This window comes from Electrona antarctica, assembly GCF_951216825.1.
Source record: "Electrona antarctica genome assembly, chromosome: 5".
In the NCBI taxonomy this organism is placed as follows: domain Eukaryota; kingdom Metazoa; phylum Chordata; class Actinopteri; order Myctophiformes; family Myctophidae; genus Electrona; species Electrona antarctica.
The window spans coordinates 26,435,779-26,460,131 of NC_136810.1; the positions used below are offsets into that span (position 1 = coordinate 26,435,779).

At 44.5% G+C, this 24,353-nt stretch overlaps 1 protein-coding gene across 1 annotated transcript in view; it reads left to right on the forward strand.

Annotated features, from left to right (window-relative positions):
• The window catches only part of osbpl5 (oxysterol binding protein-like 5), a 158,577-nt gene that overhangs the window by 88,813 nt on the left and 45,411 nt on the right, over positions 1 to 24,353 (forward strand). The window contains exons 3-8 of the mRNA XM_079500442.1: positions 6,156 to 6,314; positions 6,643 to 6,725; positions 10,268 to 10,348; positions 12,586 to 12,687; positions 13,224 to 13,427; positions 16,205 to 16,416. Coding sequence (XP_079356568.1) covers positions 6,179 to 6,314; positions 6,643 to 6,725; positions 10,268 to 10,348; positions 12,586 to 12,687; positions 13,224 to 13,427; positions 16,205 to 16,416 — 818 coding nt within the window. The 5' untranslated portion in view covers positions 6,156 to 6,178. The remainder of the gene's footprint in view (positions 1 to 6,155; positions 6,315 to 6,642; positions 6,726 to 10,267; positions 10,349 to 12,585; positions 12,688 to 13,223; positions 13,428 to 16,204; positions 16,417 to 24,353) is intronic.

Sequence of the window (24,353 nt, forward strand, 5' to 3'; positions counted from 1 at the left end):
ACATTTTAACTTTTTGTGTTTTTGAACTTGTTTTGTCAATGAACTGCCTAATGGGTCATACTACAGCTTTTTAATATCTCTAATGGGTTTTGTGGGAAAGAGCAATGTGTCTGTTCTGGCCACGGCTCACACACACACACACACACACACACACACACACACACACACACACACACACACACACACACACACACACACACACACACACACACACACACACACACACACACACACACACACACACACACACTCATGCACCCGCCCACTCTTGTCTCGCAATTCCATTCAGGGACAAATAGTGCAGCGCTGCTGGCTTCCATAGCAACGCTGAGCTAACAGCCTCGCCACGGTTGAACACAGTGTGAGAGATCTCACATCTATGATACTATGATATTTCTACACAATACACCACTGTGCAGTCAGAGAGAAGTTGTAGGTGCGGACTGCTGCATGCAGTGGTGGTTAGTTGCTAGTTGCTGGCGTGTGTGTGTGTGTGTGTGTGTGTGTGTGTGTGTGTGTGTGTGTGTGTGTGTGTGTGTGTGTGTGTGTGTGTGTGTGTGTGTGTGTGTGTGTGTGTGTGTGTGTGTGTGTGTGTGTGTGTGTGTGTGTGTGTGTGTGTGTGTGTGTGTGTGTGTGTGTGTGTGTGTGTGTGTGTGTGTGTGTGTGTGTGTGTGTGTGTGTGTGTGTGTGTGTGTAAATTGCTCCGCAACCCACAAAATGGGTCCCAGCCCACTGTTTGGGAACCAGTGAATTGATGGGATATCTGATCGGCCGGTGGTCTTGGGTCAGCATGGATCCAGGTTGCCCGGCGGTCTTGGGTCAGCATGGACCCAGGTGGCCCGGCGGTCTTGGGTCAGCATGGACCCAGGTGGCCCGGCGGTCTTGGGTCAGCATGGACCCAGGTGGCCCGGCGGTCTTGGGTCGGCATGGACCCAGGTGGCCCGGCGGTTGGCCTCGCTCCATTAACCTCTAGCGCAGGGCCGGCTGAACGAGCACTAACGATCTGTCTGGATGCAGCCGCGACGACGACCCTCCTGCAGTTGAAAAATCCCCGGGGCTATAAATAGCTTCAGTCATGCCTCGTCGATAAGCCTGGCGGAGCTTGATGGAGGAGAAAACGAGAGAGAGAGAGAGAGAGAGAGAGAGGGAGAGAACCCAGAGAAGAGGGAGGGAGGGAGTTGGAATGCTTCATCACTGCGTCTCCCCCTGGGAGTAAACAATATGAATACCTTCACTCATTAACAGACAGATGTGTGAAACAAATATCTGTTTAACTTTGCATGTAATGTACTGTGTCGTCTCTGTCGGGCAGAAACCTCTTATCTACATATTCTAAGTTGTTGTGTGTTTTCGTATATCAACGCCCTATAGGGTCATCATACTACAGCGGCACACACGAAAGCATCAAAAGTAGCAGAGCTACAAGCTTGAAGCGTGGCAGGTTTTGAGCTTGTAGATCTGCTACTTTTTATGCAGTTTTAGACATATGAGGTTTCCACCCGCCAGAGACGGCATGCTGCCTAACTTCAAGGCCTTGTATTGTAACTGTGAAATTGTTGTACTCGATCCTTCTGTATCTCAACAGTGTGGAAAAGATGAGACAAAATAAAGTAAACAAGTTGATAGAATAATAATATTTTATATTGCGCGTAAGTGTAGCCGGTCTGGAAGGACCGAATGGAATGCATTCAATATATATTCTATACCTGCTACCTTTACCATAGAGTTTAATCTTAAAAAGAAACTGCACTCCACACCCTAACGGACGGTACATCCTGTGTGTGTGTGACTGTGTGTGTGTGTGTGTGTGTGTGTGTGTGTGTGTGTGTGTGTGTGTGTGTGTGTGTGTGTGTGTGTGTGTGTGTGTGTGTGTGTGTGTGTGTGTGTGTGTGTGTGTGTGTGTGTGTGTGTGTGTGTGAATTACCACACTGTGTGCTGCTCACCACACCCTGACAGTACATCCTTGTTCATTACAACACACTATAAAAGGCGTCCACACGCTGTCACAACTGTTGTTGGGGGCAGGCCAGTGCGTTCTGCTTCGGGACCCTTAAGGGTGCCGGAGGGGCATTTTCATCTGAGGATGGATGGAGGGGTCCTGGAGGAGAGATTATCCTCATGCTATTGGTCCGTTAACAGCACCAGCTGGCGCTGCCCCACACAGCTCATCAAGCACACCCTTGTCCCGGCAAGGGGGAGTCATTGGCATCATTCTCTAGGTATACCTACACTATATACATACAGTAATATGCAGTGTAGGACATGGCCGCTCCCACTGCGGTTTGTGGTCGAGCAGCAGAACGTTCTATTCATTTGCATTAACCATTGCACAAAATTTTAACTTTTCAAAGACTTTTTCAAAAAGGTTAAAAAATAGCAGATGTAGGCATACAAGCTTGCAGCTTGTACAGTACATCTGTTATATTTTGTAGCTTGTCGACCTGCTGTTTTTGGATAGCCAACGTATAAGACATGGATAAAGGGGTTAAAATGATTGTAATGCTGTATTAACACATTTTGCTGGGGACCCCCTGGAACCCCCCGAAGGACCACTGCTCATGGGCGGTACAGTATCGTACGACGAATAGTGTAAATAGCTAACAATTAAGCTCACGACTCATCTGCTATTGTAGTTGTTTTTGAAAATTTGGTGGGGGGGCGGACAATCATTTTAAAATATTTGAAAGCAATTAGATTGATGAAGAGAGACTAGTAGTCTCTGTGCAGTGTGCTAGTTGTAGAGGGCCGTGCAGCTCTAGCTAGCAGTGTGGCGAGGCTAATAATCTGTCCCATACAGTGACATCATGCAGCGTGCTAGGCCCTGTCACCACCACATACACTACACTACAGTACACTATAGTATAATACTGTCACTGTGCTGCTGGGTGTGAGTCAGCCAGCGACACAGTCTCCTACAGTGGCTTGTTGTTATAGCCTGATAATGGGGAATGAGAGAGAGGAGGAGGGGGAGGTGGGGGATGAGGGGGGAGGTTAGCTAGTAGGAATTGAGGATAACCAACATCAGCTATGTTTAAAAAATCACACCCGTGTGAACTGAGTGGTGTAATATAGCCTGTCTGATGTAATGAAATCATGTCTGACGTAATGAAATCACACCCGGGTGAACAGGGTGAACATAGCAACCATGCTCATTTTTTCTGCACTAACAAAGCCAGTTGTAGGAGTGGTTTACACCACTCAAAAAAGCACTATCCTATTATCCTGATAGTACTCATTGCTATTGTGTTCAGTAACTGGAGTCTCCATGTCTCTCCAGCTCTTTATTCAACAGAAGATAAAGTCAGGATACCAATTGTATCCAATCAGGATAGAGAACCCGGACAGGATAGAGATTAAACAAGTTAAATTGGAAGTGATGATGACACAACAAAAAAAGAGCTGACAAAATTGGAACTGGAATCTGATAAATGGGTACTCTCTCCTGATTGGCTGACGTTATGTCACCTACCTGAACATTTTATTTTCTGTTTATCAAAAAGCCAGAGTGGAATAGTAAGAGAGTGGCGACACGCTTTGATCTCGCCGCAAAGCGGGTGCCTATGGGCTATTGTTCCAAACATTGGAACTATCCCATTGAGATAGAATGAGCACTTCCGCATTCCATTGTTAAAATGGGAGTCAACGCTAGTGTCGCCGCTCTCTTACTAGATTACTCTGCAAAAAGCTGGAGAGAATACACCTTTATATTACCAGAAAAACCCTGTCTTACCTTTAAAACTAAATAAATAATAATAATAAACTATTTTATATATATATACATTTATAGTTTTATCCAAGAAATATTCACTTAGCCTACCCTACCTTTAAATGAACAAAACCAATAATCCTTTTTGATCTGAATTTACACATACTGTAGGCATTGACATTATGCAGGGAGAAAGCCTGTTCAGCATTTTGTAGTTGTGACCGCGGTCCCCACAAGCTATGGGATCTGGCATCTAGTCCATAGCCTGGATGGAGGGTGGGTGAGTGGAAAAGCAGGTATGGACTCGTACAGTGGGTCCATCCAGGGACCCTCAGCGAGGGTTCTGTGAGGGTCATATAGGACTATAACTCTGCGAGTGTACTAAAAATCCAACCAAAACGGGTCCATTTGGTTCTATTTGTAGTTTGGACGCTTTGAATTCAAAGGTTTTTTTGATTGATTGATTGAAATATGTATTATTAACAGTTTGCAGAATTACAGTACATTTCAAGCACAAATTCAATACAAAGGCTGTTAACTGTGAGTGGACGACCCAATTAAGCATTACACTTGTTTACAAGAGGGTCCACCATGTTCAATTCATCAAAACATTTAGAGACGTACAAATAGACACTTCTATATAGACAAAGAACAGAACAGGAATTCATCATAATGGAGGTAAAAAGGGAAAAGAAACATATAAAGTGAGGGAAAAAAGGGGGGGGGGGGGGGGGGGGATTCAGATTTTACGGGGGCCAGTTTCGAATTGCAGCCATCCGTAGGTGCCCTTTGAGAGCGGTTTTGAAGGAGTCAAGGGATTTGCATGTCTTAATGACTGTTGGTAGGGCGTTACACATTTTGGTGGCATAGGAGCGAAAATAATTTAGTCCCTTGTTTGTGCCGAATCTGGGTTGTACATGGTTCGTTGCACTCCCTCTGGTGTTGTGGGTGTGGACTTCGTTAACATTAAAGAAGTATATAGACAGGTACATGGGTATCTTGGTGGTGTATCGAATCTTGTGGACCAGACCCATTGCAAGATGCTGTACTCTGTCGTCGACCCTAAGCCATTCCAGCCTGTCAAAGTGGGCAGGGGTGAGGTGGGTTCGGGGAAGTCTGGAGCCTAGTTTTAAGGGCCTTTGAGGTGCTGTGGTACCAGGAGGTGCATGCCTAGTCAAAGAAACCTTGTACAAGGGCTCCTGTTAAGGTCTTCAAGGTGTTTTGTTGACCAGTGAGGAGATCCTGTAAAGGAATCTTGTTCTTTGGTTGACTTTTTTGATTACGTTGGTGGCCATTTTATCACCGGAAAGATTAGCCTCCAGGATGGAACCTAGGTAGGTCATTTCATCTTTACGTGTGATAACATTGTCACCCACTCTAACCAAGAAGCCATTTGCCTTGCTGAGATTACTATTAGAGCCAAAGAGAATGGATTCAGTTTTTCCCAGGTGTAAAGATAGCTTGTTATCAGCGAGCCAGGTGCAGATTCTACCGAGTTCAGAGCTGAGGGCCTTTTCAACCTGCAGTTTGTTCCTGTCCGAGACTAGCAGTGCCGAGTCATCTGCGAACAGGAACAAGTTGCAGTCACAAGCTGAAGTCATGTCGTTAACATATATTACAGTAGGAACAGTAAAGGCCCTAGTATGCTTCCTTGTGGAACGCCACAGCTCACTGGGAGGGGGGGGGGGACAGTGTTCCATTCACCTCCACCATCTGTTCTCTCCCCTCCAGGTAGGATTGCATCCAGCTCACTGATGTGATATCGAAACCAATTGCTTTAAGCTTGTTAACCAGTATGGAGTGGTTCACGGTGTCAAAAGCCTTTTGGAGGTCCAGCATGACCATGCCGCAGTATTTGCCAGCATCCACCTCATGTTTGGTGTGGTCGCTCAAATAGAGAAGGCATGTGTCAGTGGAGTGGGATGTTCTGAAGCCAGATTGGAACTCGTACATTAATTTATTAGTGGCAAGATACTTTTCAACCTGTTCATAGACTATTTTTCCATCACTTTCGAGATGGAGCTTAGAATAGAAATAGGCCGGTAGTTGCCGGGGTCTAATTTACTCCCTTTCTTGTGCAAGGGGGTTACTTTGGCCAGTTTGAAATCTTGGGGGACCTGTCCCTGTTTGATGGAGAGGTTTACTATGTGGGTGATAATTGGAGCTATAGAGATGGAGAAATTTGGAGGGAATATTGTCATGGCCAGTGGCCTTGACCAGAACCACTAGAACCACTAGACCAGTAAAACGCGGGTATGGACTGGTTATGCGAGAATGGATTCATGGAGTGATGAATCTCTTGTAGGACAATATTTGACAACTGACTCTACAGCATGTCAAACTCATCAGAAACGATCGATGTTGAAATGATGTTCACATGACCTCGACAATATACACCTGTAGATTTGTTATTGATTTTCTCTCTATCTCTCTATCTCTCTCTCTCCAGAGGACGAGCAGCAGCTTGTCACGATGAAAGAGGAGAATTTATTCCAGCGGAGGTTTTCGCTGTGCCCCAATGCCACCTCGCCGCCCAAGATTGACCCGCGCTCCCTGACCCGGAACCTGTCCTACGGAGGGGACACAGACCTCTACGCCCTCAGGGCAGGTAAAGTAAAAAGACCATGGCGGCCACTGGCGGCCCGGTTGCCACATGCGACCCCCACCTTCACTTAATGCGGATCACAGGTTAATATCGGAATGCTGATATATTATTGATTTCACCTGTTCCAATTCCAGCCATGCAAACTTAACCCGCTTTAATTACTTAGTTTTTTTATGTCCATTGCATTTAAGTTCATAAAGTTAACATAAGTGACCTATAACTAAATGCATTGAAATTAATTAAACATCTTACTTTCCTGATTCCAAAAAATAGCAAAAAATATATAAATATAATATTCTTTGTCTGTTGTCATACTACTCGTCCACACCAGGGGGCGACACAGACAGAAACGGCATCCCGATGCTGAATGACGAGCTAAGTCCCTCCAGCCCCGCCCAGTCACCAAGCAGCCAGGTAAGAAACCGACGCCGGGCACTGCACTCTCTGTGGGGGTGTGGAACGCTCTCTGTGGGGGTGTGGAACGCTCTCTGTGGGGGTGTGGAACGCATGTGTCGAATTTGAAGTCGGTGGGGCGAACTGTTCTCGAGTTACGTGGATTACAGATGTACACTACACACAGAGACTTGGGGCATTTATAGATACTGTAGATGTATTCAACCCTCAGCCTAACCCCTCTGCAAATGCTGTGTGCCAGGGACCCCCAGAAGTAAAGAAAAATTTAATACTTTTTTTTTTAATGCTAAAGATTAGTGTCACTTCATACTGTGCTGTGAGCTTGTACACAATGAAATAACTGGCGGCTGGGTGCATATGTTTCGCATCGCATAAATACAGCTTCCATTTGACCTTGTCTTTAAGTCATTTGATCTACGTACATACAGATGTGATCTACGTACATACAGATGTGATCTACGTACATACAGATGTGATCTACGTACATACAGATGTGACATGCCAAAGTTTCAGAGTGCCTGCCATCGGCACTGATGTCAGTGGTGGATTGCCCAATCGTGGTCAGCAAGTGTAAAATAAGTCATTGCGACGGCATCAAGGCCCACCAAAATAAATTTTAGTCGACTAAATCAACTGTAGATTTAGTCAACTAAAACCGCCTGACATTTTGTCGACTAAAATTAGACTAACACTAAGACATTCCAGGTGACTAAAATATGACTAAAACTAAATGAAGTTTCATTCCAAAAACTATGACTAAACTAAAATAGAGATTTGCTGCCAAAAACAACACTGGTGCACAAAGATGCTAACATCCTCCACATCACCTTTTTTGTCCATGCATAGAAGTACAGCATACGTGAGCAGTGTCCATGCATAGAAGTACAGCATACGTGAGCAGTGTCCATGCATAGAAGTACAGCATACGTGAGCAGTGTCCATGCATAGAAGTACAGCATACGTGAGCAGTGTCCATGCATAGAAGTACAGCATACGTGAGCAGTGTACATGCATAGAAGTACAGCATACGTGAGCAGTGTACATGCATAGAAGTACAGCATACGTGAGCAGTGTACATTGTTTTGTCCATGCATAGATGTACAGTATACGTGAGCAGTGTACATTGTTAAACTGACTTAAAAGCAGTATAAATGGGCCTTTAGTCAATAAATCAGTACAATTGTGTTTGCTGCATAACGATTGATTGATTGATTGATTGATTGATTGATTGATTGATTGAATAGTTTACAAAAAGTAACGTACAGTTATACAATAATGCTAAAAGGAAAACACATTAAGCGTTGTGGGGGTAATTTCTTTGCAATCCAGGTGATCTTTTATGGCGGCTTTGAGGGAGTCACACTTTTTGATGGCTGGTGGTAGGAAATTCCACATTTTGGTGGAATTTCAGTCTGTCTATATGTGCTGATAGCGCAGATGACACAGGACACGGCATGAGCAAGGCAACCGCTTGATAGGTTCTTAACGTTGCACGGGCATCAATAAACGCTGCTGTGTGTGTGTGTGTGTGTGGGGGGGGGGGGGGGGGGGGGTGTGGGGAGGGTGGGGGGGTGACATACATTGCCATCCCTTAGGCCGAGACAGGTCGTTTCGGGTCATCTCAGCGTTTGCTGCTGTCTGCTCCTCGGTGCTCCGATAATCCTTTCATCCCAGGGCTGGCATGTCATCAGGGGTGATGCAAGGAGTCAGGACACAGCTGGCCCTTTGGCCCAGAAGCCCTCCTTCTGGGACAATGGAAGCCTCGACGCGGCTGAGTCTCATGCAGTCCCATGCAGCACGTACCGTGCTAAGAAACCCCCCTCTTGTCAACACAAAGTGGCTGGTCCTGGCTCAGGGTTTGGCAAAACAATATACTGTATGGTCTTCTTCACACACTTAGCCTACTTAACATTGTTTATAATGCAGGCAAAGCCACATTTTAAAAATGCATTTATTTATTTAACCTTTATTTAGACCAGTACAGTTCTCGAACCTTTACGTGCCAAGGACCCCCCAATTCGGGAACTGCCCATAGATCCGAAGTCCCGTTAGTCCGAACATGCATTAAGGTTGGCGAACATACACTGCTCCCGTGCTTGCGGTTATGTTTAGGTTAGGGTTAGAGATAGGGATAGTAATTTCGGAACAATGAACCTTACCCCATCTGGAAATGTATTGTGCCAGAGACCCCCATCTAGAAGTGTATTGTGCCAGGAAGGGACCGCCATCTAGAAATGTATTGTGCCTCCAGGAGCAAAAAATGTAGTTTAAAAATAAAAACATGCTTTAAACATATTATATTCAAAGATTTGCACATATTTTCAAGATTTCAAAACAGCTAATCTCATTGAGACCTGAGGTCACAGACCAGACAGGACATTCAATTTGAGAGAGAGATGAAACACACAACTAATTAAAAAGTGTGCTAAAAGCGCTAACAATATTAAAACCGCTAGACTCCTTCAAAGGGACTACATATTGACAAATCACAGGAACACTTTAACACTTATTTATGTTTTTACTGACTGACTGGTTACGCCCCCAGCTATCTCAGCTTGCAGGTCACTGGGTTGATGGTTCAAAACCCCAGGGTGTGAGTAGGGTCAGAGGACTCAGTCACTGACAAATGACTGGTGCAGTCCTCAGCCAGCTGATAAGCACAGCATGATTAGCATGAGTATTTATTTCCCAGGTTATATGCACATTGACGAACATTGAAGATTTAGCTAGCTAGAAGCTCATTTCCCTCCGTAGTCCTACAGTACGTACAAATACACCACAGTGACAACATGACGAATATAGAGGAAAAATCAACAAACAACAACAACAAAATTGAAAATAAAAACACCATACCTAATTTAATCCTAACTAACAACTAACCTATTTTGACCCATCTAACATTTAAAATGAATCAATGGTCACATGTCTGACACATTTAACCATTGTTTTAGTTGTGTTTTATATACACAAGGTGGGGGCGTTTCCCATATAATAGAGCGACAGGCTTCCCTTGATGGAGAGGACATTCTGTCCCTTGATGGAGAGGACATTCTGTCCAAAAGTCCGCAGTGTGTCTCTTCCTGTGGCTATAGAGACCACACAGTGGAGGAGGAGCCAGTCCACGTGTAGACACTTCCAGACAAAGCAGTGACGTGGCACGCAACAACATGTCCAGTAGAATTCTACGTAGATCACATGAGGGGTTCCCACTTCCCACACCATGCCAAGGACCACCATAGCTTCTGGCTGGCGAGCCCCTATTTCAAAATAGCCTTTAAACAAATGAAAATAGCTGGTGTGTCTGTGTGTGTGGGGGGGTTTGTGTGTGGCTGCGCGCGTGCGTGCGTGCGTGCGTGCGTGCGTGCGTGCGCGTACACAATATACTGTCTCTGTCGGGTGGAGAGTGGAGACCTCATGTCCAAAACGGCAACTTTTCCGGATTCGTATTCAAACATAGCAGAAGTATGTGCATGTTTGCCCTTTGACCCTGTATATGTATGGCAGTGTTTGACCTTGACCCTTGACCCCTCTGTCCCCTGCAGTCCGAGTCCAGGCTGTTCAATGACGTGGATAAGGACGACACCTCCCCCACAGACAAGCTGGACCGCAAGGAGTCTCTGAAGGTACCCTAGTGGTCACATGTTCTCCTCCCCATGTCACATGACACAGGTTACAGTCTCTGAAGGTACCCTAGTGGTCACATGGTCTCCTCCCCATGTCACATGACACAGGTTACAGTCTCTGAAGGTACCCTAGTGGTCACATGGTCTCCTCCCCATGTCACATGACACAGGTTACAGTCTCTGAAGGTACCCTAGTGGTTACATGGTCTCCTCCCCATGTCACATGACACAGGTTACAGTCTCTAAAGGTACCCTAGTGGTCACATGGTCTCCTCCCCATGTCACATGACACAGGTTACAGTCTCTGAAGGTACCCTAGTGGTCACATGTTCTCCTCCCCATGTCACATGACACAGGTTACAGTCTCTGAAGGTACCCTAGTGGTTACATGGTCTCCTCCCCATGTCACATGACACAGGTTACAGTCTCTGAAGGTACCCTAGTGGTCACATGTTCTCCTCCCCATGTCACATGACACAGGTTACAGTCTCTGAAGGTACCCTAGTGGTTACATGGTCTCCTCCCCATGTCACATGACACAGGTTACAGTCTCTGAAGGAACGCTAGTGGTCACATGGTCTCTTCCCCATGTCACATGACACAGGTTACAGTCTCTGACGGTACCCTAGTGGTTACATGGTCTCCTCCCCATGTCACATGACACAGGTTACAGTCTCTGACGGTACCCTAGTGGTTACATGGTCTCCTCCCCATGTCACATGACACAGGTTACAGTCTCTGACGGTACCCTAGTGGTTACATGGTCTCCTCCCCATGTCACATGACACAGGTTACAGTCTCTGACGGTACCCTAGTGGTTACATGGTCTCCTCCCCATGTCACATGACACAGGTTACAGTCTCTGGAGGTACCCTAGTGGTCACATGGTCTCCTCCCCATGTCACATGACACAGGTTACAGTCTCTGAAGGTACCCTAGTGGTCACATGGTCTCTTCCCCATGTCACATGACACAGGTTACAGTCTCTGAAGGAACCCTAGTGGTCACATGGTCTCTTCCCCATGTCACATGACACAGGTTACAGTCTCTGAAGGAACCCTAGTGGTCACATGGTCTCCTCCCCATGTCACATGACACAGGTTACAGTCTCTAAAGGTACCCTAGTGGTTACATGGTCTCTTCCCCATGTCACATGACACAGGTTACAGTCTCTGAAGGTACCCTAGTGGTCACATGGTCTCTTCCCCATGTCACATGACACAGGTTACAGTCTCTAAAGGTACCCTAGTGGTCACATGGTCTCTTCCCCATGTCACATGACACAGGTTACAGTCTCTGAAGGTACCCTAGTGGTTACATGGTCTCTTCCCCATGTCACATGACACAGGTTACAGTCTCTGAAGGAACCCTAGTGGTCACATGGTCTCTTCCCCATGTCACATGACACCGGTTACAGCATATAAACGTAGACGCCTCTTCCGGCTCTGGGGGGCTTGTCAAAATTGAAGGCACAATTTTCCAGAGATTCCTTGCGAAGCATGAGTCAAGCTTCCGCGTGCGTAACATAAGTCCCAGAAAAGACGCACTGTGATTGGCCAGTAGTCACTTGAGTGACAGCGAGAGACATGGAGGAGTCGCATGAGTGACGTCACTTGGGCAGCGACGCAGCGCGCCTTCAGCACTTCTAAATAAGAAAGCTGCGTGTGACCCATTCTAAATAAGAAAGCTGCGTGTGACCCATTCTAAATAAGAAAGCTGCGTGTGACCCATGTCACACACAGGTTACAGCTGCACACTCTTGACACTCTCGTGTGATGTCAAATTGCTAATTGGCCCCCATCTAAAACATATTTTGTGCAAGGGACCTCCAGAAGCAAAGATTTGAGTTAAAAATGTTCCCTTAATTAAAAAAGTCAAAAAATGTAGCCTACTTTGTATGACTTTGTATGCTGTGGTTTCACTTTGATAACTGAAATGGGATTTTTGTTTGTTTTGTTTTATTTTGTTGTATCTTCTTTTTTATTTATATTCAAAATTATATATACACACACACACACACACACACATGCACGTACGTAAGTACACACACACACACACACCGATACCCCGGTACTCTGTATATAAAATAGGTTGTGACAAACCAAGCCACTCCTGCATGAAATCTCCTTTGACTACACTCCCCCCTAGTGGTGGAGCCTACACAATGAGGACATGAGGGCCTGCCAGGCTGATGGTGATGATTCATTGAGGTGTATTATGTGTGCATCATGCCACAGGTCCAGAAGCAGAACTACCGTCAGGAGAAGAAACGGGCAGCCAAAGAGTTACATACTGCCCTGAAGGACCCCAGTGTTGTCATCATGTCCAACTGGCTAAAGGTACAGTACAGCCTTAACATGTTGAAAACATAAGACGTTTATTTCCAATGCCACGTCGATTAGAAGCTCCCAGCAAATTGTCACGACTGGATTCAGTCGTTTGGATCTGGTCTTTCCCTTGGCATTATTTTGTTTTCCATGTTTTACACCAGCAAATAAATGGTGACCGTTTTTTTAAATGTTTATGAGTCAGTGTTGATTTTTGACTAAAACTATGACGAAAAATTATCTTTTTGACTGACAAACTAAACTAAAAACGTAAGCTACGATGACTAAGACTAAATATATTGACAATTTCGTTAACAAATAAAAACTAGATTAAAATGTCATTTTATGTTTCGTTGGACTCTGAAAATAATAGATTTTACACTTGGTTGGCTGTTTTCAGCATACAACCAAGTGTAAAATCAGGCATTACGATGCCATCAAGGCCTGCCAGTGTAAAATCAGGCATTACGACTCTTTCACGACGAAATCTAAATGTGCCGTCAAAATCAACACGTTACATGCGTGCATTGCGTGTGTGGCTTCTTCAGATCCGCGGCTCTCTGAAGAGCTGGACCAAGCTGTGGTGTGCCCTGAAGCCCGGGGTTCTTCTGATCTACAAGAGTCCCAAGTCAGACCACTGGGTGGGCACCATCCTGCTGAACGCCTGCAAACTGATCGAGAGGCCCTCCAAGAAGGACGGCTTCTGCTTCAAGGTCTACCACCCGCTCAACAAGTCCATCTGGACCGTCAAGGTCAGTACTGTGGAGCCCTGTCAGGCCTGTCACAATGGGCTAGTCTATGATGCACACAGAAGAACTCTTCCTACTTCCGGGTCACTTCCCTATAGTCCCTTCACAGGTGTTACCGGTGATACTAAGTAGGGCTCCGTTCCATTTAGTGTGCAGTGGTTCTCAAACTTTTTTCATTTCAAGGACCCCCATAACTCTGAGAGTTATGGAACCGAATGAACCCTTACGGGTCCATTTGGTTCCATTTGTACACTTTCAGAGTTACATACCCGTACGGGGCCATTTGGAACCCACTCAAGGACACTTTGAGACCCACTGGGGAGTGTTTCCAGTGAGCCAAAACTTACAATAGCGCACCCTGACCAGAATGGAACAGAGCCTTCACTAGTTTCATTGGTAACACCTGTGAAGGAAGTAGGGAAGGAGCCCAAGTTCTTTCCAAAATGGCGTGTGTGCATAGAGCCGGTGCATAGCGATGTGTTTTTTGCTCTTTTTGAAGTTGAATCCTGAAAAGTAACAGTAGACAGAGACAGATTAATACATGATCACATTTATTTGTTACAAATCTTGCCATAACCGTCCATTCATCTAAACGTTCACGTTTTTGAACGTTTTCAAGTACTTTTGTATACCTGGCATAATGGAATACTTTCATTACCGTAAGCAATAAAGAGGAGTAGGTCATTATTGAGAAATGAAGGGTGATTAGACCCCTCTTCCGCTATGGCGTCAGGCGTCCGGGTCTTAAGCACCCTGTCGCGGTTTATTTCTCAATAAAGACCTGCTCCCCATATTGACTATATCCCTTGCTTATGATCATATTGAGTCGGACTGGAGGTGATCTCACTGGCACCTGCCCTAAAGGACTCTGACTGGAGCTGTTAGTTCATTATTGTAACAAATAAATGGAGGAAAATGTACTCACATTTCCCCTTTTGTATTGGCACTACACCAATTGGTGTACTTTGTCCTCCATTTATTGGAAACTTTAAATGTGCTACCTTTTGGGGATTTGTTTTCAATTCCTACTTTTGATGTATACTGGATTTTTGGTCTAGCACTCTCCATTGCTGATGCGCAACTTTGTTTTCATATTTAACACTTATACCGCCATTGCAGTAGATGTACGTCAATTAAAGCCTATTATTTAATCCTACACTCAACGCCATTGCCATAGATCAACGGCAATTGCGCTTTTATATCGCTTTCGATCGATCAAGCCATAATGCTACTTACGTTAGCATCGGGTTGCTAGTTGTTGTTGTCATAACACTGGGTCGCCCATCTTAGATCGTCGGCACCATAATCATCCATTCTATCTGTTTCTTTCAATTGCCTGTATCTCCTATTCCTTGGCATTTTTTATCAAAACAAGGTTTATTTGATGGCACAGAGCCGACGATGTGGAGCCCTCCAGTGCACCGGCATAGATCCGTTTGGTAAACAAGACCTGTCCAGGACCCGTTTAACTTCCTAGTTTAGTACCGGAAGTCAGGAAATGTGTCTTTTCAAAATAAGAGCTCAACTGGGAAAAATGCTGGTGTGAATTATGTAGACCTCCAGGTGTTGTTAGAATATGCAAATCATGTCTTCCCTGTGTATGTTTTGGTTTCTTCCAGAAAGGTGAGAACCTTTGACCCAAAAGGCCCAATCGAAAAACACCGCTTTAATGACACAATAAAATCTGCCTGTCCCCAGCTGTGGGCTGTGCGGCTTAAAGGTGTAGTGAAATGAAAAATACGTTTTTCACACTTTTAGACCATATCCGTGGTCATCATATGGTCATACCTAACAATGGATGCCAAAAAAATGGGAAATTCTCATTTTTGTGTGTTTTTATATCAAACGTCCATAAAAATATATTTTGTATTACTTCCTGAAAACGAAAACGTGCTGCGTGATGACGTGTCAAGGCCAACATCGATAAAAGCCAATAAAAATGAAGCTCACCAGTTTAATTCCCCATATCTCCGCATCCGTCCAGCACAGGCTGCACAGCTGCTACTGATTACAGAAATCTTCCATTTTTATTCCCATTCAAGGTAACATCCAGAGAGTGTATTACTCGGTTTCAACTTAATCATCACGCTAAAAATGTATCTGAAAACATTATAGGGTAGAAATAAGCCACATTAAGAGTAAACTGGTAAAGCTGGCTTACTATCTGATTTGTAAACAAACATCCACACGCTGTCCTGCGTAGCATAGCTACCTGTCCCTAGCTACCGTCCCATCCCCTGAAGGGATGCGACGCTCTGATTGGTTCAGAAACTTCATAGCGGTGTTTCAACTTGAGTCCGTCTGAAACTTCAAAATAAAATGTCCACCATTTCCGTTTCACTACGCCTTTAAGTTCAGATGGGCGGTGCTAAGATGAAAACCTTAGTATACTGGTGGTGGTTGTGGGGGGGGGGGGGGGAAATCACAGCACTCTGTCTTTAACCCATTTTGGGCGGGAACCCCTTTTGGTGTTTTAAGCATTATGTTATACTCTAGCTATTGAAAAATAGCAGATCTACAGGCTCATAGCGTGGCACCGAGTGCCGCGCTACGAGACTTGTAGGTCTGCTATTTTTGAAAATTCTTGAAAATGTGGCGCAAATCTTTGAATATATATTCTTTGAGAACGTTTTCAGATGGGGGTTGGCAGCCAATTACATATATTTTTGGGGGTCCTTGACATGAAAATGTTTGAGAACATCGAACATCGTAGAATCGCCCTCAGGTCAAAATGGCTTAATTAGTGTTTATTTTCTTGTTCTTCTCGCTATACCATGCAGGGTCCCAAGGGTGAGAACGTGGGCTCCATCACTCAGCCTCTGCCCAGCAACTACCTGATCTTCCGAGCGGCGTCCAAGTCGGACGGCCGCTGCTGGATGGACGCCCTGGAGCTGGCGTTGAGCTGCTCCAGCCTCTACAAGCTCACCCCCCTCAGGGGAGGCAGGGAGGGAGACTTGAGCACCGCCTCGCTCAGCGACACGGACCTGCTGCAGTGAGTAGACCGGTGGTTCCCAAACCTTTTCATGTCAAGGACCCCCATTGACACCAATTAGCCCACGACCCCCATTTGAAAAGATATGACCAGGGACCCCCATGAGAGCAGATCTTTACGGCTCTAGCAGTGATTCTCAACCAGTTTAATTTCAAGGACCCCCAGTTTGACATGCATTCGTCTACGGACCCCCATTTAATGTAATTTCATTTCTATCTCTGGGACCCCCGATATTGTAAAAGCAATGTTAATTTAACTCTGAGGCCTCATTCACACGTATCAAACACCAATCAAGCTAATGTTTGGTCGTTTTTTTTGTTTTTTTGGGCCACCACAATGCTTTTCCAATGGGAGTCACATGGTTTGACCAAACATTTTTCTTTGATGAGGGGGGAGGGGCAGAACACCACCAGCAATCAGCAATCAAACACAAATGTTTGATCAAACCATGTGACTCCCATTGGAAAAGCATTGTGGTGGCCCAAAAAAACAAAAGAACGACCAAACATTTGCTTGATTGGTGTTTGGTACGTGTGAATGAGGCCTCAGAGTTACAGATCCATAAGGGTCCATTTGGTTCCAAACTATCATTTAGCTGGGTACCCCCTGGAACTCCCTCAAGGACCCCTGGGGGTCCCCGGACCCCAGTTTGGGAACCACTGCAGTAGACCGTCTGGGAAACATGCACTGTTGGTTTTTGACAGCAAACTTTGATTTAGTAGTCGTAGTCTTTTGAATAAAAAACGTTATTTAGTTTTGGTCATGTTTTAAGTCATCTGAAATGTTTTAGTGTTAGTCTAGTTTTGGTCGACTAAATCTAAGGTTGATTTAGTCGACTGAAATGTATTTTGGTGGCGCCTTGATGGCGTTGTGATGGCTGATTTTAGACTTGTTTGCCTGCTGAAAATAGCCGATCTACAAGCTTAGTACTGGTTCTCTTCTCCACTAGTCCCTCCATAACATTTTAGTATAGTTTTTATTTGTTGACGAAATTGTCAATATATTTATTCTTAGTTTTAGTCATCGTAGCTTTGTTTTTATTTAGTTTTTGTCAGTGAAAAAAGGTAGTCGTCAAAGTATTTCGACTGGGAACCCATTCGTTTTTCCAACATTTGTTTTTGCCTCTGCGGGCACCACCTCCTTTTTTTAATCAGGAACTCTGTTTGGCTCCCCTTTGTAGTCCACTTCCTCCTGGGTGCTTCTGTATTTATTCCTACTAATAACACTACATGCTTAGGGCAGCGGTGTTGACAGCTGTCTCGAGAGATTACTAGATTAGTGAGTATAGTTGAGGAAAGTTTTTGACTAATCCACATTTTTGACTAATCTGCAAAATAAATGGCATACATACACACGGCGTCGTGTCATCATCATGAAAGCTGCGGCTCGTCTGGTGTTCAACCGCCCCAAGTTCTCCCACACAACCATCCTTCTCCGTTCTCTACACTGGCTCCCCGTAGCGGCTCGCATCCAGTTCAAAACCCTGGTGTTAGCCTATAGGGCAGTGAAAGGAACAGCTCCTTCCTACCTCCGGGCTATGGTCGATGCCTACACCCCTGCCCGACCACTTCGGTCTGCCACCTCGGGGCGACTGACTGCCTCGTCACTCAAGGGTCCTTCTGGCCGATCCACACGGTCACGACTCTTTTCTGTTCTGGCCCCACAGTGGTGGAATGAACTTCCCACTGATGTTAGGACAGCAGAGTCACTGCCCATATTTCGCCGCAGGTTGAAAACCCACCTCTTCAGGAAACACTACCCTTCCTCTCTGCCTGACCTACTTGTTGTTAACTAGTTGTACGAACGCTTGTTTTCTATTGTTGTATTGTTTATTGGATCTTGTTTAGTCGATACACTTAATTGTTTTAGCTCATGCTCATTTGATTTAGCTATTTTGTCTCATCTGTTTAAGGAAATAGGTAGCTGATATATTGCACTTTTACCTTAGCGCTAGGTATACTCTTGGTTGCTTGTTTTTGCAGAAAATGCACTAAAGACTTCTGGTGATTAGTAGTTTTTGCTCCCTACCTATGTTGAATACACTTATTGTAAGTCGCTTTGGATAAAAGCGTCTGCTAAATGACTGTAATGTAATGTAATGTAATCATGGGCGTCAATATAGCTGGGGGGTGTAGCTTGGGGTAAAGTTCTGAGTTCTCCCAACCGGAATTCATAGTGGGGTGTTGGGTTTTCAAACGCAGATGCTTTAAAATAATACTAATTTTAAAGTAGGCGTCGTGGCTTGCCAGATCACCGGCACAGATCCACTCGACAAGGAACGCTACTTTAGAAAATGAAACAAGCTAGAGTTCAATTGGAATGTTTTCCTTGACTGCTGGACATGATCCAACACAACACAATGGCCTGATATATTCGCCTGGTAAGAGACACTTTTCTATAGATATGATCAATTAAACTTATCATAATATATTTTCAAAAAGCATCAATGATGTTTATAGAACACGTTTTAGTGAATTCCAAGTAGGCTACCGACACCATTCGTTTGGAAGTGGGGTATTATTATGCAGAGTTTATACACAGAACACAAGCCAAACAAAACCCTATAGCGGTTTCAAACTTACAGAAAATACAGTTTAAAACATGGCAATGAATACCAGCTAAAGCAGTGTGTAAATCCTGCATGATATTAAATAGTGAACGGCACTTTGCCAAACGATAATGGCTCCCTGCCGAAACTGTCTCTAGTCTAAACTACTTAGAATTCACTACAATGTGTTCTATAAACATTATTGATGACTTAATGGCTGTTGGTTTTTGATATTACGGCAAGTTTAATTGATCATATCTATAGAGTGATGAATCACTGCGGTAACACAATGTTTTGTAACATGGAGGGAGATGATGGAGAGGAACACAGATCTCCGGTCTCGGTGGTGCTTACCTGTGCAACTTGACGCATGCAATAAAGTACAGTTGGAGGCCATCGATATTGTCCTTTTCTTTTTGCTGAGGTTTGCGTGATCTGCGCAAAAGGACAGTTAACCCATTTTGGGCGGGAACCCCTTTTGGTGTTTTAAACATTGTTATAATTTAGCTATTGAAAAATAGCAGATCTACAAGCTCATAGCTTACGCCTACACAAATGTTGAGATTACAAATATAAAATACTCACCCCAGGGCCATGGATGTTACAATTCTGCTTAGGCGGGTATAAGTACACGTATCTTCCGGAATCCGTATTGTTCAATACAAAGCTACATGTACGGTTATTCCGTTTTTTTCAACTATGCACCACTATCGGTTGGTGCATGCAGATACATTATAACTCTGTGATAAAATGGCCACCGATCGGAGTAAAACTATTTTTATTGAACAATGTGGAAGATACAGGTACTTATACCCACCCGAGGAGGACTGGGGCGAGCACTTTAGAATCTGAACATTTATGTAGACGTTTGTCTTTAACGTAAATGAGAAAAGTGCATAAAACAGGTTGAAGTTCCACCATGACAGACCAGCGCCGTGTGAACCATGGTTAAATCGTCTCGTATACTTCATAATAAGTCAACTTTCCGAGGGCGAGTGAACGATTTGGTTCAAGATGTCCTTCTGATGGATTTTTCTTGCCTGTCAATATTTCTATCGTCCAACAAATTGCTCTATGGGGAAGAGCATTTTCTACCGGATGTGACGTTTGTGGGCGTGTGTATGTATAGCTTTCTTCACAAATGTTTTCATGAAGGTGTCTACTAACACCCAAAAATGTGGCAAATTTTCACCTAACTAGTAGAAACAGCCTGGAATCCAGACTCACTCACTTCCAAACGTTGCAGCGTTTGGATTGTTTCACACTCACGCCTCTCAATCTTAAGCATTTTGTTGTGAACGGGTGTGTGGGCGAATGCTTTTCAAACGGCTCCATTCAAAGCATAATATTAGAGAGAAGTAGGCTACAGTGTCCAATACGTCACTGGTCCTCGAAAGTTTGATATGTATTTGGCCACAGACATCTCAAAATGTTTTGAGCCGGGGACCCCCCACCCCCAGAAGAGAGCATTAGTGTAAAGAAAAAGAGAATTGCGATTTTTCAAACAAATAAAAGAATGATGTACAAGCTCGCAGCTGTGAGAAGTGGTTAAAATGATTGTGACACTTATATATTTTGGGGGACCCCTCGTACCTCCCCAAGGACCCCCTTTGAGAAGCACTGGACTAATGTTGGATTGTTTCACTCATGCTTCTCATTCTTAATTCCTTGTTGTGAATCAGGTGTGTGGAAGAGAATGCATGTCAAACGGCTCCATTCATAAGCTTATTAGAGAGAAATGCAGTGTCCCAATATATGTACTGTATGCCATACGCACCCCAACCTAGATCGGGAGAGGCTCTCGGGCATAGTTATTATCCTCTAGTCTGTCTAGACTAGTGAAAAATAAATTAACAAAGGATCGTTCAAGCGTGTGTTTCATGGCGTTTTTAGAGCAGGCAGACAGTACGGCTACAGAGTGTATAAATACCTCAGGGAGAGGGAGAGAGAGAGAGAGAGGGAGAGGGAGAGGGAGAGGGAGAGGGAGAGGGAGAGGGAGAGAGAGAGAGAGAGAGAGAGAGAGAGAGAGAGAGAGAGAGAGAGAGAGAGAGAGAGAGAGAGAGAGAGAGAGAGAGAGAGAGAGAGAGAGAGAGAGAGAGAGAGAGAGAGAGAGAGAGAGAGAGAGAGAGAGAGAGGAGAGAGAGAGAGGGAGAGGGAGAGGGAGAGGGAGAGGGAGAGGGAGAGGGAGAGGGAGAGGGAGAGGGAGAGAGAGCCAGAGCCAGAAGAGCGAGTTTGACGTCATTGTAAAAGCAAGAAGTATTCGTTGCTGTCGGGCAGAAACCTCTTTACTCCATATTCACTTTTTGACCTACTTGATCATAACTACAGCATCACCCAAAACCAAAAGCATAAAAAGGAGAAGATCCATGAGCTCGAAACGTGGCGCTAAGCAACACATTTTGAGCTTGTAGATGTGCTACTTTTCTGCTTTTGAATCCTGAAAGGTAACAATTTTGGGACATATGTGACTAAATTTGACTGAGGGACTGCCATTGGATTTTTTTGAATTTTCGTTTTTTCATGTCATATGAAAGCAGGGAATCATAGCTTCAAATTGACATATTGGTTGTTCAGTTTGACCCACCAGTTTTGGAGATATGGCTTATAGAGTAATGCCTTGCAGAAAAATGCGAGTTGAGAAAACCGGCTTGAAAGGTTCACTTCTGTGGTCTCTAACATTACACCTAGCTACATGTTTGGGCATTTATTTCATATTTACATGTCGATTTCAGCTCTGACACTTATTTCAGACATGCTCTAGTATGTGAAGAGTCTGCCTGTGCTATTAACTTAAAAAAAGTTATTCTCCTCTGGTGAAAAGCGGTAATTTGCGCGATGGCAGTCTCTCAGTCAAATCTGGTCACATATGAGGTTTCCACAGACAGAGATAGTCACATATTGATGTATGACTGAACACCCCCTCCTACACAGAGCTGCCTCTACAACACCTGTACATTACAGCCTGCCTCAAGTGCCTTATAATCCACACATCCACCTCCTCCCGAATGGGTTTGAAAGAAAAATGCAAAACATGTCGGAGTGATTCATAGTTATTTGCTAAAACAGTGTACATGTTTTTTCTGTTGGACATGGCCATGGCAATGATGACGTGAATGTGCCGTCCACAACTATCACAGACTAGATGGCCCTGACATGTCATTTAGGGCCGGGATCTTGTGTACAGTAACTACTGTCAGTTACATTATCGGTCGGAACACTGTAATTATGCATTCTGCATTCTGCTGTGGCTACAAGAGCCACTTAATTAAATTCATTCCATTCACGATTCATTTAGATGTTGGCTGAATAAAACGATCCACATGATAAAGAACATTCCTGACACGCAAAAACAAGACGGCGGTTTGATCAGATTACTCCTGCAGTTAATGTTATTAAATGCATCGGAGAAGACCAGTGCAGGACGAACTTACTTGACCAGTGCGGATATAAACCTTGAACTGTTCCACAGGCTCAGAGGATCTCAAATGTTTTGTGTAAAGGACCCCTCAAATTATTAAAAATAAAACATAGCTAGCCTGGTTTCCAGCCCATAGACCCCGCCCACTCGACTGAGCGCACTGGTTGGCTCTCAGAGTCTGACAATCAGGCTAAAACATAGTTGCTATTTTCAAAAATAGCAGCTATGTTGGAATAGCAGCTATGAATCCATAATCCATAATGCACTGAGGCCTACAATTCAATCATGTAGTCAATTCAATTCAAAGAGTCTCCTACTGAGGAGACGATTGACGGTCATGAAGTAATGCAACAAAAACAAAAAACAAAAAAAATCCCAATGAATTCAAGGCTTCATGGGGTGTGTAATTGACAGAAAATAAGTAATGTTTTGGGTGAACTACTCCTATAAGCTTTCTGTAACAAATACTGTAGTAATATTTCAAGGTTTATCCATCATTCATTCATTCATTCATTCATTGCAAATTCAGTCAAACTTTGTCCGGATCAATATTTTTGGTGACATCTCAAGATACAAATTATGAAACGAGTATCTTTATTATTCAGATGGTAAATCCTACCATATGGCATTATATTTCTGTGTTTAATGCACGTTTGTGTGTGCTAACAAAGACTTGCTGCTATATGGCACTCTACCATACACAAAAATACATGCCTTTATTGTCTTTTTGACACAAGTGCTTGAAAAACCGGTTGCGCTCGCTCTCTGTTTGTTCTCCATTACACATCCCTGTTGTCCCCACCCCTCCTCCGTCCCCTCCTCCTCCTCCTCCCTCTAGCCATACCCATCCATCCCTCCTCTCTGCCGGCCAATCGCAGCTGCCTGTCTGGGTCAGCTGACTCGGAGGGGAGCACGACGATTGAGCAGCAGAGAAATCTTGTACACCACCCAGAAAGAGACAGCAGACACACTGCCAGACGCGCACGCACACACACACACACACACACACACACACACACACACACACACACACACACACACACACACACACACACACACACACACACACACACACACACAGTACAATCAAGTGCCTGCTGCATGCACGCACGCACGCGCACACACACACACACACACACACACACACACACACACACACACACACACACCCCCACACACACCCACACACACACACACACACAGGAACATGCACACGCACAAATTGAGGAAGCAGGAGTGGTGTAGGGAGGGAAGCAAATCTGCACGTTTCAGTCGCTGTATCCTGAATGAAGATACAGATACACGCACACACATTACACAGAAATACATACATGTACTGTACATACACACTGTACATACTGTAGACCGAGCTAAGGACTGGCAGGAACAGGCAGACTGTTGCGTGTGCTTGGGTTTTAAAATAGAGCTGTCGGAGGAGGAGGAGGTGTTTTGAGACGTGCGGAAGGATTATTATCTGTGCTGTATGTTGGTCAGGTAAGGGACCTTAATTATCTACTATTGTTGCACAGACAATCATGCAGTCTGCATGATGGCATCTTGCAGCTTTATTATTCATTAATTCATTCGCTCATCCATGTACTGTAGCCATTTATGTTTTACATACACAACATTTTTGCTGTTTTCCTTTAATGACAATTCCTGCCCTCCTGTTCCTGATCAGATACATGAGTTCCTGACATATTTGTCTGTGTTTTAAACAATGATGTACTGTATCCGTTGTCTGTGTGTCTGTGTCTGTGTGTGTGTGTGTGTGTGTGTGTGTGTGTGTGTGTGTGTGTGTGTGTGTGTGTGTGTGTGTGTGTGTGTGTGTGTGTGTGTGTGTGTGTGTGTGTGTGTGTGTGTGTGTGTGTGTGTGTGTGTGTGTGTGTGTGTGTGTGTGTGTACAGTATGTGCGTGTACAGAATGTGCGTGTGTCCCCTCAGTCAAACACAGTACACAAAGCTCTACTGT